The sequence below is a fragment of the Dermacentor silvarum genome, chromosome 4 (assembly GCF_013339745.2).
Source record: "Dermacentor silvarum isolate Dsil-2018 chromosome 4, BIME_Dsil_1.4, whole genome shotgun sequence".
Taxonomy (NCBI): Eukaryota; Metazoa; Arthropoda; class Arachnida; order Ixodida; family Ixodidae; genus Dermacentor; species Dermacentor silvarum.
Window position 1 is genome coordinate 129,788,336 of NC_051157.2, and position 20,467 is coordinate 129,808,802.

The 20,467-nt window shown below is 43.1% G+C and overlaps 1 protein-coding gene across 1 annotated transcript in view; it reads right to left on the minus strand.

The window, feature by feature from the left end:
* Window positions 1-13,460, minus strand: part of LOC119448896 (soluble guanylate cyclase 88E-like) — an 81,448-nt gene extending 67,988 nt beyond the window's left edge. Inside the window, 3 exon segments of the mRNA XM_049666816.1 lie at window positions 2,522-2,657; window positions 2,659-2,790; window positions 13,159-13,460. Coding sequence (XP_049522773.1) covers window positions 2,522-2,657; window positions 2,659-2,790; window positions 13,159-13,326 — 436 coding nt within the window. The 5' untranslated portion in view covers window positions 13,327-13,460.
* Between the last annotated feature and the right edge of the window lie 7,007 nt (window positions 13,461-20,467).

Sequence of the window (20,467 nt, forward strand, 5' to 3'; positions counted from 1 at the left end):
CGCTACAATACATGACGGGGTATTCAACGCTCTCTGTTCAGTCCGCAAAAGCAAAGAAATAGTTCTTCGTTCCTCATGATGCCTGCAGCCAATAACTAACTGGCGCACTCGGTGACTGAAATATTTTTATGAAATATCGGCCATGGCAAACTGTTCACAAGAACAAATTTAAGTATTTTGTATTGACATGACGCACTAAAAAGTGCACTAAGGATTGTTCTCTCATCTTCAGCTTATTTCAATCGAGTCTGGAGCAATTGTTAAAGTTTTGTTTTTCATTGGACACATTTTAAGCACGCCATAATTCACACGCAAAGTGACTAGGTGACGCAGAGGCACGCTGCACCAGCGCATGGTGGAAGTTTATGGAGCTAAGGACCATGGCGGAAATATTACCAAAATTGTTCAGTGCATACACGTTCTTCGTGGAATACATATTTCTTGAACCACAGAAACTGCACACTTTTGTATGAAGAACAGCACCATTACTGATGTAACCAAAAGATGTTTACAGCAAAAGGCCACACTCCTATGACTACTAGGGTCTGTATCCAAGCTAGTTGGTACGGTGACATTTTAGGGCAGGTAAATGGCAAAAAACAAGGAGAGTGAAAGAATTAGAACATACAGAGAACTGTATGACAAGTGCCCCTGTAGACACAGACACGTATGCCTATGACAAGTATGCCTATGACAAGCGTGCTGATCATTTGAATACTTTACAATTTTTACATCAGACTTCACGCATACATCCGTTAATCACGCTTAAACAATATCCTTAAATGGCAGATGTATGTCTCGGTAGCCAATATTTATTAAGGAACCATTGCAACGTTTGCAAGTGCAATGTCCTATCATTGTTATGAAAATTCCCCGCACACATAGAAAAAAAAGTTTTACGGTACTACTGTTGTTGAGAAAAGGCCAAGCCACTCTTCATGATGAACGAGTCAGGGCAGGCGGCCAATAGCAAGAAGTTCTTAGGGGTGAAAAACATTGTGAATTCAGCTCCTTGATTTCAAAATGCGGTTGTTTACGGTGACTTTAATAGAGCTAAAGTATTTAACGCGCTTTTTTTAATGATGAAGCACGGGCTTTAGCCGATGCTTTCCCATGAGCAGTTACCACTATTTTTTTATCTAACGTCGCTGGCGTGGTCATTTCGTGGCCTCACAACTTTAGCAATGTCGTTTCGAAGATTTATGAAGCACGAGTTTCCGGACAATGCTCCGAGGGACAATGCTCAGACATTGCTAAAGGGCTGGCCTTAGCCATCCCTTGTTCGACCACAGTTCATCAGTTCAGTCCACCATCTTTTTTGGGGACATCTGCCACGTTCGAAGTTCCCCCTCAGTGCCTTGCGCTTCGAGAAACTGACAACAACTAACGAGCGTAAGATTGGGAAGAATCTCAAACCTTGCCTCTCCAGCGCATAAAAATGCTCCTTTGCTTTCAAAAGTGACATTTGAAATAAATGGCTTCTTGTATCCGTAGGGGGAAAGGCAATGCAGGAGCACGTAACATAGATGCACAATTTGCAACTTTCCTTTTGTTTTCTTTTAAAACGTATTTAGTTGTACGCAAATTACAAGCCAAAGCAATGGTTGATTTGTCTCCTGAGTGTTTATTCGAACATGACAAGCATAAAGTCATGACGTGTGAAACTGTTCAAACATACTGTCGTGAGAACTTAATATATGGACGCAGGAAAACTATACAATACTATGCCATGTGCTTCAAATGGGAAGCCAGAAGAATATGAAGACTGCACAAGGGAAATGTTTTTTTATAACCGTACTACCAGAGAATTCTCAGGCCAGTAAATGCGTGATAACCACTCACTTATAAATAAAGATATGTCTTAATTACTTTTGAAATGGAATAAACTTTAGAAATATGAAACTAGCTACAGTGTCCCGGATATCTTTCTGTCCCAAAATGCGCTGCAGTTGCACTCTCCTCTGTCGCGCATTACGGTAAAGAGATTCTTTGGGAAAATGTAAACCTCCACGTCATTGCACTTGTGCAAGATTGGTCCTCTCAAAATGGTTGAATCGCGACGCAATACCCATCGAATGCAGTAAAGCACAATGTAACAGTCTTCATTCGGCTTTTGTGCACCTCAACATGTTAAGCTCTGAAGATCACGAACTATTCCCGGTACTAGAAGGCAAGCCTGCAAACACAGACACGAGTGGAATGAAAAGAACAACAAAACGCCGACAATCAACCGTGTTAGAGGTGTCCTTTTCGCTCTTGTGTGCATCTGCGCTTGTACGTCCGTGTTTATGTATCGTGACTCTCTACCAACTTGCTCGAATATCTATTCTTATATTCCCAAACTAGCCCAACGCGACGTCTTTTTGCCTAACGATGCTTTCGAGATAAATTCGAAAACGTTTTATTTCCGGAGCACCCTTTGTCATCAGTTGAGCACCTTTACTGATAGGATGTGAACCATGACGTTCTTCGTACGAAGCACTTTGGAATACGAAACCCGCTTCGCCACCGCAGCACTCACCGATGGTGTACCAGAGGTACCCTCGCCGCGTGCTCCGGTAGTGCAGCGTCAGTCCCGTGGAGGACTCGTCCTCGCAGAAGAACGAGGGCGCCTTCATGCGTGGATAGCTGAACTTGAGGTACTCGTGCAAATTGTCCTAGTCCGTTGAGGAAGTCGCGCATGTGGCGACCGAGCACGGACAGGACGCGGTCGTAGCCGTACTGGGCCAGGAACGAGACGAAGTAGACGCCCATGCCTTCGAGGAAGTCCCGTTCGCTGATCTTCAGCACCTGCGGGGCACAGGCGAAAAGCGTGCCAGCCACGTTAATTTATTCCGTTCGCTTGTGGTGCCATCTTGGCCCACATTAAAGAGAGGGAGAGATAAAGAAAAAAGGCAGGCAGGTTAGCCAGGTTGGCCCTAGTTTGCTACCCTGGGGAAGACGAAGTGGGCAGGAAAGGAAGAAAAGGGTTGCGAGAAGAAACGTCATCTGTCAAGTTTAAAAGCCAGATTACTTTTACACAAGCTTGTAGGTTAAAGGGAGACTAAGGACAAAATAATTTGAACTCTGGTAATTATTTACCTTCAGTAATACTCACTTACCGCGAAAGGAGGCACCATAAGAAAGGAAGGACTCTTTACCGAAAGACGTGCGGAGACGCCGCCTGGAAGTGACTGCACCCTCTCGCAGTGATGTAATGGATTTTACCGGCGTCTGCTGGGGCGTAGGTAATTTCTGACCAGTGTACATGAACTTCATTGTATTCTAAAAGATCCAAGGACTAAACTAAGCAAGTTTCGAGAACATTTACTCAGAGATAACGGCTTAAGAAAACGTCGTTTTATGCACTGAAGCACAAAAGTAACTAGAACGGTAATGCGTTTCTCCGCAAAGTTCGGGAATAAATATTTCGAAATTGGTGTCATCCCGAGAATTCGTTCCAAGTGGATACGCCTTGCGAACACCACGGCTACAATTTGTAAATTTTAATATCAGGCATCATGTAATTAGTTGACAACCTAATTAGTGAATTCTTGTTAATTAGTAGATTATGCATTTCAACTTTGTTTTGCAAGTACTGTCCGCCTCTTCGAGTAGACCATCTCGCGAACGAGAATCATGCTGTCTGCCACAGGAAACCTTCAAAAATTTTTCAAGGTGTTCGCTGGAACACCCGGTATATACAGGTACAATTATTAGAGTAAACTACAATATAGCTCCTGTGCTTTTGCTATATTCGCTACATCGCCTTGGAGATTCCTATTATATCTACAAGCACCAATTTCTACGGGAAGCTGCTTCCAGTGACGGGAAGAACCACCGGACTTTCTGTTCTTCTCCCTACTCGAATGAAAACGTCGCTTGCGAAGCCCGTAACAAGAACTGCGTTCATTTATTCGCCGCTTTTCAGTAGAATAAATCAGACTGGTAGATCCCACTACAGGCAAGGGTAGGTAAATTTCTCAGGCAATTGAACGGAAACTACACAGTGTCACTTCGCATTGTCTAGAAAGACTGTTCTTACGTTTGTCGGACAATTCGGGTGCTTTCCCCTTTGTGGAGCAGTGAAGATCGCATTGTGCGGAGCTTATCACGACTGTTGAACAAATACAGATCGCGGCGTGTGCATACTGAAGTGCGCGGTCCATGCCTGGGGCCCCCATCTCACCAGATATATATGGAAGTACAATTGTTTGGACAATTTTCAGTCTGCCCGGTCCCGATTGTGTTGCGGCTTGCCACCGGCGAATCGTCTACGTAGCCCTCTCGAGAAATCAAGGACCCTTCTCCGTATACGCAGCATAGCCGGGCCTCTTATTAAGGCGAACGCCTTAGATGACTCATGGTTAGAAAAATCGACGACCGTCTGGCGTTATGGCACCAAAATTCAAGTGACGTCTCAGGTGACGTCTCAGGCACATCAAAGAAACTGTTATCATGAGCAGAAGCAAGTTCGAAATGAGAATAGAAGCTGCGAAGATAGCCACATTTGGTGACGCACGCGCTTGTAAGAGCTCGATTGGCTCTGTTCGCGTTGAGCGGGCACTCTTCTAAATAATCAGTGTGGCCGCAAAAGTGTCTGCGTGTGGTTCTCCCGGTTCTGTTCATATTTGCCGAGTAATGTACTTGTGCATTATGACGCTTTCCAGAGCACAAGTACGCCTGCGAGAACTGGAAATAAATCTGTTGTCGAAAGTTGGAGCTGTGTGTTTGTCTAATGCGCCTATCGGTGTCGCTCTCATTCTGCATGAACTACAAAAAGTAGACGAACGAAAAAGAAAACGTAAGCCACGACCGTTCTCACGTGCCATTAACCACGCAGAACAAGTCGCGGTGTCTAGGCGACCCAAAAAGATAACAAGTAAAGAATGAACAAGTAATAGGAAGTAACAACGCATCCGAATGAGAATGTCAAAGTAGTTTAATGAATGTCTTGTGAGCGCGCAGGCTTTCGCCTTGATCCTCTTTAGCGTATGCTAAAGTGACTGTCAACTTTTTGTGCTCCAGTGCCTTGTAAGAATATTGTGCTTATTGGCCTTCGTTATCAGTTATGGAATTGACCGCGATATTTAGCCACAGGTGGCAGCACCCTCACCGCGTCAGTGTGGATAGGCAGTTGGCTACGCGCATCGAAATGTACAGGGTTGCGCACTTTTGTGTTGGCGATTTGGCCGATTATCTGCTAATGAAACGCGCCGGCGGCAGTCAGCTGATAATGTATAACACTCCAAGTCGCATTTTTCACGAAGCACGCACAAACTGGTCATTCAACGGGGGACTGGCACTCAGCTGCGTGGCTTGTGTTTCCGCTGTTCCCTCGTGTTTAGTGTAAGGGTTCGGCTTGCAATATGTGTCGTAAAGTAGTAAAATAAGAAATTCATCCGTTAATCTTACTAATTAGTTGAATATTTGTTTCAATTTCTCGACCTACTTAATGTACGCCTCATTGAATGATCCAGCTCAATGATAACACTTATGCTAGCGATCACAGACAATTTCTAAACATTCCGTAAAGCTTGATTTTGAGCACCCTGTATATTGCGTAAAAATACGAGCGACTTTGAGCAATATAGAGTGTACATGATAAGTGAATAGGCGCTTTTACTGCTGCAGTGCTAGCTCGCATATGAGTGAACATTAGTAACGCAACAAGTCATGTTCCAGAGTACTACGCCCACTGGATAACTGAAAACAAATGTGTTACCTCATCCACCAGCACCTGCATCATGCAGGACTAGAAGCCTTTACTTGATACCTCTATTTTTTTGTTTATTGATTTACTACATATGCCCTGCGGCGAATGCCCCCAATAAAAAACTTCAAGCTCAAACTGCTTAGATAAAAAATACCCTATTCGTAGAATAAATACAACAGACATTTCAGGCATACATATAAAGCTTGCTTCTATATCAAACACCTATTTTAAAGTTTCTTTAGGTCGCTTGAAAGTATCGCAGCATCACTATCATAGTTTTGAAGGGGTGCCTTCATTCTTCTGCCAAGCCCCCATCGTAGGCACGTGCATGCTCTCGAGGAAGAGCATAATAAAAATTTCGTCTGGTGATAAAAGCCCTTGCCATAAAACCACTTATAGAGCTCCTCATTCTGCTTTTCACAACCTGGTAAACCACTCATGGCCTATATCCTGGCATAATATCGAGTCAGTATTTGAGCGCTCATTTGTCTGTTGTTTTTTTTTTTTTTTGCTTGATTGTATTTTCCTTTCTTCAGCTGGAAATAAGACTCCATAAATACTGTGACGACCCACTGATGCAAGATTACGATAATATCGCTGAAAGGCTCCGTCGTCTAGACCCATAACTACGCAAACAAAAAACGTGGCCCATCAATTTCGTCGTGAAAGTGCCACACAGCGTACCACACTTCGCGTCCACAATGGTCACCTGGCAGCACGAAAGAGCAAGAGCTAGACCCAATGATTGCGCCGTGGATTTCACATGAACGAGCACCGGCCATTGACCCTTAGCTTTAAACCATGGTTTTGATGCAGCGTAAAAGGCGATCTGCCGCTTCTGAGTGGCGGGGAATGCAATCAAGTCGTTGCTACTTCGATTTTTTTTTTCACTCCGACAGCATCTAAGTGCATGAAACTGGATTTCCATGTGCGTCCGTCCTTCCGTCCACTCCGTCGCGCTGACTACGGTCTTTGTAGTCAGCAACGCCATTTTTTCCTCGTGAGGTCGCCTTGTCATCCCCAAGTTCACCATCACCATCGGTCAAAGAAGACTAATACTTTTGTTCCCACCACCACCCCCACTGGGATTTTAAGCCATGTAATTGCAACCATGTGATTTTGGGACTCGATCGGGCGCGCTAAGCGCTGCGCTGTGGCGTAACAGCAGCACTGGACAAGTGTAAGGCTTTGAATTCTGCACAGACAATGAAAGTGGTGGGGCCTGCGAATGCATTGCGGAGGCTAGAATAAGCAATGCTGTAGCAGACGGCGATCGCAGTATGTGCATCACACAGATGTTCTTGACAAGATGGCGCTGTTATTGCGTGCCTTTATTTTTAATGCTTGTGAAAACGGCATCGGTGACACACAAGACGCAAACATGACAATGATGGTGATCAGCCCACAAACATAGCTCTCATTCAAAATAGATGATGGCCCCAGAATTGATGGCATCACTACCAACGACATCGCAATGATTACGCCACATATAGACTAATATAATTTGTTACGTACTAGCGCACAGGATTCACAGCTGCCAAGTTCCCGATATAACGGCACTACAAAATCTAGAGGCAAAAAAAAAAGACTCACTCAAATCTCGTTGGTGGCACTGTGTCATTACAGTGGCGACATTAGTTGTAGATGAAGTTTTGCTCTCGGGCTCATAGAACCTGAAACGCGGGAACCCCTCAACATAGCAACTGCCTCATCGTCTGCAGCTGAAACACTGATTTACATAAAACGGAATTTCAAAACTGACGCAAGGAGACTTCGTATATAAAGGTAATCTCAACTGTAACAATTCCAACACGTCGGGCCGCTGATGCTTGTACGTTGTCCTACTGAATGACAAAAAAATGGTGGAAAAAACTTATCGAAACTTGCTAGACTAACTACCAGGTTAAACTCACCGTGGTAACACACAAAAACAAACAAAATAAGCGTGATATGCCACGACAATCGCAACCAATAATAGAAAAAAGCTAAATGTTGAACCACCTTCAACGAAATAATTATCATAATTGTTTGGCCAAGGAGCTGCAAACCTGAAGTTCCATAAAGGTGATTTAAAAAAAGTAGTAAATAAATGGTAAATAAGGTACATAAAGCAGACACGTTCGCTGTATGTAAATCTAATCTAATTTTACATGGGAAGCCGCATAGAGCTAATGTCTGTCCATGCATTTGAACTTCCACAAAATGCATTACTGTTCTGTACACAAAGAAAGCTTCGCACATCACAAAGAAGACAAGTTCCCAACTTAGTTACGTAAGCAACACTTTCTTTTTCTAATATCATACAATTTATAATTACCATTCAGCTATTATAATGAGTACTTGCTTTTCCCGAATTTACACCTCAAATATAGATTATTTCAAGACCACATTCATTCCCGACCTCAACCAAGAACCCTGTAAGTGCTGGCATGGCTATTTTTGTTGGCGGGACCGCCCGTTCCCTTGTAGTGAGAAAGAGCAATTACTTGCGGAAAAAAGAGGGATGTAAATGTCAAATGAAGGTCTTTACTGTGCGACAATGCTGCTGTAGCAGTAATTGAATTCAGAGCAGAAGGAATCGCTGAAAACAGCTGCCTTTGTTTCGTTACCAACAAACTGCCCATCTTACCTCAATTTGTGCCCTTCATTAAAAACAACATGTACCACAAATGTACGGCATCATAATCAGTCCATTTATGTGCATTGTAGGACGAAGGCATCTACCGACGATCTTCAATTACCGCTGTCTTGCACCAGCTGATTCTATCTTATGCCTGCGAATTTCCTCGTTTTATCACGCCGCCTATTTCTCTGCCGTCCTCTACTGCGCTTTCGATCCCTTGGTACATACTCTAGCTGTAATTATAATAGACCACCGGTTATCTTCTCCGCAAATTGCATGGCCGGCCCATGTGGATTTCTTAATTTAATGCCAATTGGAATATTGGCTATCTTCCTTTGCTCTGTAATCCACACCTCTGTCTTCCTGTCTCTAAACGATACGTCTGATATAGTTATCTGCATCGCCCATTCTATGGTCCTTAACCTTTTGCAAGTTTCTTTCTTAGCCTCCAAGTTCGCGCCCCATATGTTAGCATCGGTAGAATGGAGGGACTGTACCCTTCATTTTTTCAAGAACAGTGGTAAGTTTCCTATATATCATAAACTCGTAATGCCTGCCGCATGCGCGAAACAAGTTTTTACATTCGTCTGCAAATATTATTTTCACAATCAGGGTCCCCTGTGATTTATTAGCCTAGAAAAACACATTCTTGCATAGATTTTAGAGGCTTACTGCCAAACATGAATTATTGCACAAGAATGCCACTAGTCGTATAAATCTTAAAGTAATTTATAAATTAGCCAATATAAATTTTGTCAGTCAATATAAAACACACGAAATAACCAGATCCTACGTGCTCGATGCCTCGTCTTCACCATCAGCAGCACGTGCAATGCCACCAAGCAGCACGTGCAATGCCACCAACGGGGCATGCGCAACGACCTGCCTGACCCCGAACAGAAACAGTTCGCCATGCATTCTCCCATGCATGCCCTGAAGGATCGTGCCAGTGACTGACCGTTCCCACCCTCTACCATCGAGAGCTCGATGCCTGCCGCAACAGAGAGGAAATAACATCACCCCCGAATGCCAGTGGAGGTCTATGCCACGAACACGGGGGCGGCGACGTCCGGAAACGGCGTTTGCTGCATGCAACCCACTAGGTTCGTCGATGCCCCCGTGCCGAAGCAACGATCAATCTTTTTAAGCGTCGAGCGGGAGAAACGCTGACGCGTGCGAGCAAGCGCTGAAAGCGAAAGATTGCGTGTGCCTGGCTCGGCAATTCGTTGCCCCAATGCCGCCATGGTCCACTGGATGCCGCCACTCGCGGTCAAGTGCGGTCACGTTGTTTCGATGCTTGAACGCGTGCGGCCTGGACCCCCCTGTGGGGGCTGTATGGCGCAACGGCGAGCACGTATCAGCAATTTCGTCATGGTGGTCTACAGCTGTCGACAACGCTTGCATCTGCTGTGGGTCTGGGCTCGAGGAACATCCGATGCTGATGCCGCCGACCGTGCTGTTCATGTTCTAACTCGGCAAGGAGCGATCACGCACTAATAATTACTCTCTGCGAGTGTCTGCGTAAGGTTAAAGGACGCAGCTGCAACGGAATCTCTAATAAGGGTTCGTCAGATATCGTGAGAGTCGTTTGTGTACAACTGTTGCATACAGCAATTTACGAATTGTAGCTGGTGAGTTTGCAAGATGCGTCCACTTCAAATTGATCTGCATGACACCAGTCGATATAATAATTACAAAAGTGGAGGACGAAATACATGGGCATTCCAGATACTATTGTGCCTCTATGCATAAAACAGGCTATTGTTAAAGAAGTAAGTGGAACAATACATTTTTACGGCGACTTTGATAACGCACAATTCCAAGCTAGTGTCATTCTGGAAATTCATTTGCAGTGAATACGCCTTGCAAGCTCACCGGCTAGAATTCATAAATTGCAATATGCGCAGTAAAGTAATTAGTTGAGAAGTTCATTAGTAAATTTTGGTAATTATTTGAACAAGTGTTTCGATTTCTTGTGGAAATAAAGTCTGCCTGTCAGGTTCTTAGCAAAACGGCGCTTTAAGCATTGAAGCACAAAATTAACTGGAACGCCAATGCATTTCTCCGCAAAGTTCGGAAATTAATATCGCGAAACTGGTGTCATCCCGAGAATTCGTTCCAAGTGGATCCGGCTTGCGAACTCCACGGCTACAATTTGTAAATTGCAATATGGGGCATCAGGTAATGAGTTAAAAACCTAATTAATACATTTGTGTTAATTATTCGATTATGAATTTCACCTTTTGGTGCAAGTAATGTCCGCCTTTTCGAGTAGACAACCTCATTAACTAGAATTGGGCTATCTGCTCCAGGCAACCTTAAATACATTTTGAAATTGTTCGCGGAAACACCCTGTATATATATATATATATATATATGCGTGTGTGTGTGTGTGTGTGTGTGTGTGTGTGTGTGTGTGTGTGTGTGTGTGTGTGTGTGTGTGTGTGTGTGTGTGTGTGTGTGGTGGGTGGGTAGGTGGGTGTGTGTGTGTTGACCACAACAAGCCAGCAGACAATGAAACGAAGGAGAGCAACGGCGAAATCAGCTGCGTTTGACACTGAAATGTCGAAAATAATCAAGAAAACGGAAATGAAAGTGAGCTAAAGATAACTTGTCGCCCCCGGTAGCCGAACCTGCAACCTCCACATTACGCGTGCATTGCACTATCAATTGTGCTGCAACGACGGCTATCAATCCGTCTACTAACTTGGTTATTTATGTTTACTAGATATAGCCCTGGTATAGTGTCAGCTAGCGCCACTTTCATTTCGTTGTACCTCTCTTCTTGAAACTGCAGCGCACACACAAGAAACGAGGACACAAGGCAAAGGTAACACGCCTGTGTGTTACCGTTGTATTGTGTCCTCGTTTCTTTTGTGTGCGCTGCAGTTTCAAGATGAATAGCTACAAACTCACCCAATTTGCAGTACATTTACAATTTATTATACCTCTCGTTGGGCGGAAAAGTTTGTGGCATAAACACAAAACGCCAGGTTAACATTTGACGGCAAACGGCATAGATTTATTTGCAATGAGGCATACAGCATATATATATATATATATATATATATATATATAGTGACGTCACCACGCTTTTATATATAATGGGTGACCCATCTAGCAACTCATTCGGTTCATTCTGAGACTGCCATGGTTAGAGCACGGAAATTGAAGACACCAGAAAAACAGCGTGAATACAATGCTCGACCATGTGTGGTGTTTGAGACAGCTTCGCTGGGAATTCACGATCGCAGGGCGGGATGGCGGCCAATTTTTTCTTTCTTATTTTCTACATTTCAATTTAAACCGCAGATAATTTCCCTGGTGCTTTGCTTGGCTTCATTGTTGGCATGATTAACCAAATCGAGACCCTCGGTTTCCCTTCTTCTCTCGTTCATTCATAGCTAGGGTCTCGAATCTCGCAGCCGTGATGTCGTTAGGTATCATACGATGTTTTTTTTAGCCCCGTACCTGACCTCCTAAGTTCGCGTGTTACGTGACGCCATCGTGCAAAAAATTATGTTCCACATCCGCCAACCTTGGCTCTGAGTGGTGCTGACTAGCACTCCCAGTGCTAGATATAGTGAACATAAAAACCCAAGTTAGTGGACGGATTGATAGCCGTCGCCGTAGTATACGATTGGTAGTGCCACGCACACATAATGTGGAGGTTGTGGGTATGGCTCCCTCCGGTGACAAGTTATCTTTTCGTCCACTTTCATTTCTGTTTTCATTATTATATTCTACATTTCAGTTTAGACCACAACTAATTTCCCCGATGCTTTCCTTGACTTCGGTGTCTACTGATTTTGTATGGTCATGATAAACAAGATCGAGCTCCTCGGTCCCCCTTCTTTTCTCGTTCATATACTATATGTATATATAGAACATAATAGTGGCACTGCGAATTGTGTTTCTATAAATCCGCTCACCTAGCGCGATGGAAGTGCAATGTGGGTACTCAGAGTATCCTGGCAGCAACCCGAGCACACCCTAGCACCATTACAAAATACCAGCTCGAGAGCTGCTATTCTGACGCAAAAGAATCATTATTGAACAAAAACTGCGACGAAATATCCTGGTTTTCTATTTACACTTTCAACTACCCTGTACTTAGTTCCCCACTTTCTTGGCCTCTTCCTCCATTCTGTGTGCCGCTTTTGAGGTACAGCTATTTGTGCACTTGAGCGCCCATTTCTTTTCATCCATGTTCCTCAGTCCTTTTTCAAAACAAACTTTTGGGGGTGTTTCTTTGACCTCTAAAAAAAGGTTAACCAATGTCGCCCTGCACTGCCTCATTCGGTGTTGTAGCATTGGCCCCCTATGCCAATCGTCCCACCGACCTATGGTTAGCATTGAACCCCGACATGACACGAATAAAAATTAGGGGGCGCTACGGTCAAGCACAATTGACCGTATATAGGGCCCCCTCCTGCCTACTTTCCTCAATCATTCTGCCTGCCGAGTTTTGAAAGTATAATGGGCTGGCATGATTTAGCGCACACGTACAGTCGCGAGCAAAAACTTAAAAACCGCAAGTGCGACGAAAAATGTTTTTTTTTTCTTCGTGGTCTCGGCGTGCAGAGGTGCATCAAGTGACACAGCCCACGTGGGTGTGTTCCCCTGATGCACTGAAACAATTTCACGTGGCGCGTTTGTGCTACAAGAAACGTTTAGGTTTTGATGATGCCGATGTCTGTAAACATTTGTTCCCGGGGGTACAATTTACCAGTTGTATATAAGGTGTCACCCTCAGACCACTACTGACGGTATAATGAAGCCCCTTCACCGGAAACTATTGTCATAGAGGGCAGCGCAGTTATAGTCAGAGGTCACTCACCTTGCACGCCTTGCTGACGAGCTTGTGGACAAAGTTGTCCGGGTACACCTCGTGCGTACTGAACGTCGCCAGATCGATCCTTGACCGGCGCCGGATCTCCTCCCAGCGTTCGGCCCCGTAGACCGAAGTCACGTACTGGCTCAAGTTCTCGAAGATCAGTCCGTACATGTCTGCTCTTTATCGCCTACTTCCTTCGGCGAGACAGTTTCCGGGAATGAACGTGCACAGAAACACCACGCTGCGCAATCCTCACAAAGGTTGACGACTATAAAAACCACTTTCCTTCAACCGTCGCACTTAAGTCTTCTATACTCTGCTTGATTCGTGACTTTCAGTTCGCGGAATTACTAAAAATACCGCTTGCGGTAACTATGCATAAACCATACAGTGCCTGAACAGCTCTATGCCTGCCATATTTTACATGAAAATCCCTGATTTCCCATTATGATTTTCTTTGCAAAGAGTAAATTCAAAACTTCGTTCTTTCTCGTGCTTGCTAAAATGCAGTTTTATTTTTTTCTTCGCGCTCCCGTTATTTATTTAACAGCGCATTCTACTATCTGATTTGTAGAGTATCGCTGACGCAAATGCTTCGCAAATTCGATAGCTGTATCGTCTGGAGATAACTGCGTACGTGATTAAATTTCATTGCGTTCACACGCGGCTACTCGCGCACCTGGGCCCAGAGCGTAATGTGCGAATGATGTCCATCTGCACTACGGCGTTTTGGCCAAAATAGAAAGATGCTCTGTGTTTAGAGGTAGCTCGAAGGCATTTGACACATTCTCAATGGTCTTCCATCTCCTGGCCTCACGCTGTCGTAGTTCATGGTCCCGTTGATGTTCAGATGAAACCTGCATTAGACAAGAGAACACAATAATGTCCAATATAATCAGTTGTATTCGTAGTACTTATAGGTCAATATGAACGCCTTAGCACGCAGTTAAACTTGACAATAGCAGTTTGGTTACTGACACAGCCGGGAACGAGGTCTAGAAGTCGGAATTCAATATCGCCGGCCTATCGGCTCATTACTACGTATGAGCGTATGTGACGACGCCCATTTAAGCTTTCCAGTACACCTAATTTCCTTCAAGCGCATAAAAAATAGAGAAAAGCGAATGTAAGGAGCACTAAAATACACAACACACTTACTCAAAAAATTGACACATTGAGCCCTTTTATTCTGGATTGCTGGTCGTAATACCACCGTGAGAGAGAGAAAGGGTTGCTCTCTATATCCGTGAAATATGAGAAAGTCGCACTTAAACCCCCTGCTGTTCCCTGCCACTCCTATACTGCATATCGCACAGTAACGTAATAGAACACTTCGGACTCCTGAGCCACGCATTCGAATAAGAAAAATTGTGCATGAAGTGCATGAACCATAGATGGTGATTGTCATTGTAAGGGAATAGCCGAATACTTCTACAGAAATATGTTTGCTTTATTAAAGGAATGGTGCGCTTGAAGGAGTATATTTGTTACAGTGAGGATATCTAAATGGAGCTTGTTGTTTGATTGGGTAGTTCCGTAGAAAACAGAGACCTTAACCAGCACTTCCTCACCCCGAATAAAGAGTTTGGCTAATGCACAAATATTTGCGACTAGAGTTTCCCGCCATAATATGATATAGTGCGCCGAATGTGAAACCACTGGGCGAAACGTAGTTGGGTAATTATTTTTCATAAACCACAAGAAATCTAAAGAACACGTACGACCTGGCACTGCCTTGCAAAACTACAGCTAGTGAACCAGCCAAGAAATTTTCTTTACATTTATGGCTTGCACTGAATGTCTCAAAATGGCATTTAATTTGTCCATGTTGGCTCAAGGTCGCGATCACTTCACCAATGACAGCTCCCTAAACAGCTATTATTACATTTGTACACTGACCCCAACACACAACGTGTTATATAAGGACGAAACTTCAACACAAATCTCTGTGGACCCCGACGGCGTTTTGTATGTTGTGGCTGTAACAGCTAAATGCTAGTTGTGCGAAAATTCGAAATTTCGAATAGGAATATAAAAGCCTTTGCTATGCGATTGCATAATCGATTTGAGAACTCACAATTGCAAATTGTGAAATTTTCGTTGGTTTTTTTTTTGTCATTCAAATACGTAGTGCATAACGACACCTATCGCGGTCTAAAAGGACAGAGAGCGACGGAAGTGACAATTGTCCCGATTATACTGTTGCAGTGGAGCTGCGGTTGCTGCTCTGGAGCACCGTTTCATTATGAATGATAATTCTCAATCAATCATTATGAATGCTTCACTGTTAGGCAGCCTATATGTCAATGTTTTAGTCTATTCAGGGCAAAGAAATTTATTATTTGACCATTTGCACCATGTTTCGGTCCCTTTAAATCAGTTTGCGATGCTGTTCTTCTTGAACAACCACTGCTCTCATTGTACGACAACTGGCCTCCTTGAAAGAACTCAGCATTCTTAGCGCGTCTTTCGACGTGCTGGTACCTGTTTGTTTGTTATTACTGTCATTGTCATGCTGCACCGGATAGAAAAAGGCAGTTTTATCATTAAGAAGCTCCATAGACGACCGGGCATTCATTTGCAAACGGAATTATATCTATTTAAATATGCCGCTAAAAATTTATATAAAGTAGTGTCAGTAAGCCTAATTTTTAGGAAGACGAACTCTACGCAAGCTCTTTATTTCACTGCATTTTAAAATTAAATTTTCGATATACTATGCATTATTTGGAGGTTGCTATTCTCGAATATTTTTAGTCGATTTGATCCGTGAATTCACCTATACTAAATACGAATTTAATTTGACAATATTTGGCGGACAAAGGCTTTCGCTCGTTAAAGCTGTTTGCCAGTGGTCGGCCACATTTCCTAATAGTATGTCTAACACCGCGATTGCATGAGGCATGCTTCTAAGAATGCTTTCAGAGTGAGAACATTTCCTTTTCTGTTTGTTGCAAACGCAGTTCTAGACCTAGCTCTCCCGAGCTCTGTGGGTACAATATTTTTTTGTGTCCTCGTTTATTCGTGAGGTGTACGCAGAAGCATTCCGAAAACAAGGAAACATTCTACTGTCACTGCATTCTATGGAAATGCTAATGAGGAACACATAGTTAGAGTTTTTGTAATATGGCGTACATAGAACATTGCTGGCCTATAATGAAAGTGATTCGTTAAAGATAACTTACTTATAGTCCTAGAAAAATGTTGGTAGGGAGCAACCTATGTTTCGAAGTGCTGAAGTTACTGCCGTCTATCTTAGTGCATTTCTTTTAGCATGGTAAGCATTCCTTACCAAATATGTACCTTTCAATACCAGCTCCAAACGAATTATACCGCTAGCTAGTACACGACATTCATAAATTATGATCGTGCCAATCTTTTCGCGCAAGGCCCGCCAGGCTCTAAAGTTAGAGTCTGATTGTTTAAGTCACTGCCCCATAAGAAAAAGTGGCGAGTTTCTAGAAACTCGCCGAATATCTTGGAAGTTGACGCGGGTGAACTTGTGCACCTTTATTTAATGCAAGCGATGTAGCAAGCAACAAAATGAACAATGATGAAATCGTCTACATCCCAGACACCACCTCATTACGATTCTACACGCACACGCACGCTACGAACGCCGCACTAACTGGCAAGAGCGCCTTTTGAGGGATCAGTAGTTAGTGTGCATGCACTGCTGCCGCTACAACATTGCCGCCCGCAAGAATTGAATACTAGGGGGCGGCAGCCGGAATAACTTGTTTGACAATAACCTATTCACTTTGACATCGCCTCGAGGTTACGACAATGCCGGCGACACACGCCCATCAATCCTCTGGAGCTTATTTTGGCCGTGCCGCCAGCGATAGGTGACGTCGCGTTCCTTTGCAATGACTGCTTTTTGGCATAAAATCAGGTGGGCAGTTTCGAGGCCAACACAACGACGTCTCCAAAAAAAAAAAACTGTTGCTGCAAGCCATGGAATGACTCTGCAATGCGCTCCCACCGCAACCATCTCGAAGAGACATCAGGCACAGGCGAAGAGCGGTGGTGCTGGCGGCGCGACCGATGAGGCGCTGGGACGTGGGGGAAAGAGGCATCCGTCGCCTTCGGAAATCGTTTTTTTTTCGGTGGATTTATCCGAAAAAACGGCTCGTTTTCATGATAGTTTCTTATCAATGCTTGGAGACCCGCGACAGGTTTCTGCCAGCTCTTAAACACCAGTGAGTGAAATACTGCCGGATTCCAATGAGTTTTGCCACTGTCGACTTTCGGCAACTTTTGCGGAAAGCATTTCGATGTCAGAGAACGCATTTATTGTCTTTCATTTTCAGTGTTTGCATTGAAACCAACGTCAGGAACACAGTGCATCAAAATTCTAGAAATCGCCATGGCGTATCTACAGAATAGGTATTAAAAACTGTACTTAGAATGATCATCTAGGCCTGGCATAGCTTCGCTAACAAAGCAGTTGTGTTTTTCTCAGCCTAGCTGACACTGTAGCGCCTGCTCAGCTTCTAAAAGGAACCCTTGGACACAAACGACAAATACTGAGCAGCCACGAAATATAGGTGCACTTGACTCCTTCGGCGTGTTTTTGTTCTCTAAGTACAATGACCACACGTACGTTATACACTACAACGCCATTACATTAGCAGCGAGTGAACTGAATTGGTTTATGTCGCAATAAGACATTGCCACCCATACACACTTCACAGGGTCTTACACATATAAAGCCGTACATTGTATTATACTTCATGGGAAAACGTTGCCACCAAAATTGCGAGAACTGTTCGCCAAGAGAAAATCGAGTAGACGTGTTGTTGAAAACGCTTTCGGCTAAAAAGAAAATAATGGGCAGAGAATGCCTACTAGAGCCGTTTAGCATTGTAGGCGCATGTGCGCGTTTTGTTCTGGTCACTTGTAACCTACTTTGTTTATGCTTCCGTCATTTCCGGAACAGCATTCGTATTTCTTGAAACGCTTAACTTTTTGAAAATCGTTCCATACAGTACAGATATTTTATTCAGTTGCTCACCAGTTTCGCCGTAGCAAATATGCGTTTTATGACTGACAGTTTATGCGCAATAAAGAGTATTCAACTTCCTTTGTCAAAAAATTGTTCACCTCCCTTTATAGGGCGCATGCGCCTGCCCAAAGGCCGAGTGCCATATTGAATGACGCTTTGCATGCTCGCTAAAACATTCTTTGTTGGAACTGAAAAAGCACGAAAGAGGACGAATAAAGAAAGCCAGGAGCACATGAAGCGAAATTTAACGACAAACTGCGTGGGCAAAGAGAAGAAGCAGCGGCACGATTCAAAATGTTCAAATCAAATCAAAATATTTATTCCAACATTACAAGACAAATGCAATGTTGAGGATGAACGGCAAAAAGCCTTCTTGAGGCTTGACTTGTGCTGCATCCTATACACTTGGCAGAGCAGTGATTACTAAGCACTAAATGATCAATAGAAGCTCGTAAACATGGCAATGCAAGGTTTACAAGTCAGTTTTAAGAGATAAGCGTTATCGAAGACTTATTGAAAAAATATTGAGGGGAGATTATGTTACATTTCATATAGTAATACCTATGTATGAGAGTGTAGAAAAGCCTTAAGTTCTGGAGGGTTCAATATCAATATCTATTTCTTTAGGATAATTTATTAACCTCGGTAAATTATTTTCAGGCATCTGTTTGCTATAATTTATCCTATGTCTTACAACATTCCATATTTCAGTGTGGCGGGTGGTGTAGGCAGGTACATTGTGATGCAGGTTGACAATTTCCACAAGCGTTATAACGTTATGTTTCTTTATACTGAAGTATTACTCCCGTAGGAGTCTATATGTGTACAAGTCATGAATTTTTTTATGTGGTACCTATCGAAGAGTGGTGCGGTGTGTTCAGTGTAAGATACATTGACAATAATACGTAGCGCCCTTTTATGCATGACAAGTATATTGCTAAGATTTGTTTGTGTGGTAGTACCCCATACTAAATGACCGTAATTAATATGCGAGGCAAACAAAGCATTATAAAGCAGTATTTTAACAGAAGTGGGGAAAGTGTGTCTATTGCGACTTAGCATACCAACTGTGCTGCTGAGCTTCTTGAGGACTCAGTATTTGTGGTCGTCTCATTGTGAGGTGTTGGAGAAGGTTAGACCAAGAATTTTAATTGTGTTCACAAACTCAATATTCATAGACTCATACATTAAATTGTGATGCTGCGGGATGTCTTTACCTGGCGCTCGAAAAATTACTGCTTTGGTCTTATTGCAGTTAACCTATATAAAATTCTTGTTTGACCAAATAGAAAGCCTATCAAGAAGTTCATTTGCCATTCTCAGTATTTCTGTGTAGTTATGAGACGATAATAAAATACTTGTGTCATCGGCATACATTACAAATTTTGCTTGTTTGTAAATCGATATTAGATCATGGACATATATGTTGAAAAGTAGCGGCCCCAGAATACTTCCTTGTGGTACACCTGAAATTATTTGTTTGGGTAGCGATTTGAATTCATTTATTGAGACAAATTGATACCTGTTATTGAGATAGGAGGATAATAATGCGAGTGGTGTGCCCCTTACTCCATACAATTATAGCTTACTGAGGAGAATATTGTGATCGATGTGGTCAAAAGACTTCGTGTAATCAGCAAATATACCGATTGTTATTAACCTGTTTTCAATGTTTGTTAATATGTACTCCTGATCTAAGAGTGTCAGTTCTATGGATTTGTGCTTCTGAAATCCATACTGAGATTCACTTATAAGGTGGTATCTGCAACAAAATGATGACAACCGATTTTGGATAATTTTCTCTAAGTCCTTTGAGAAAATTGGGGGGATCGATATTGGGCGATAGTTTTTTTACGTTTTGTTTGTCACCTTTTTTTTAAATATGGGGGTTACTCTGGAAGTTTTCATTCTGTCAGGAAAAGTACCACAAGAAATACAAAAGTTGTAAATGTACACCAAAATAGCGGCGATTTCATAAATGACATATTTAGTGGGCCGTATCTGCAGGTCGTCTATGTCAGAGCTACGTGAATTTTTAAGGTTCAAATAAACGGAACACACCTCAGCAGAGTCAGTTGGTGCGAGAAAAACGGAATTTTTGTTTCTAGGTGTTATGATACTAGTGGGCCGAGAATTCGGATCAAGATTCTTGGCTACGAAGTATTGGTTAAATACATCAGCAAGTTCCTGGTCTTTCACTAGGCGTCCGTTTAATGAAATTTCTTGTGGTGACTCTCCCTTCTGATTCCTTCCCGTAAGAGCGTTTATCTTGTTCCACAGTTTATTAGTTTGTCCTGTGCAAGA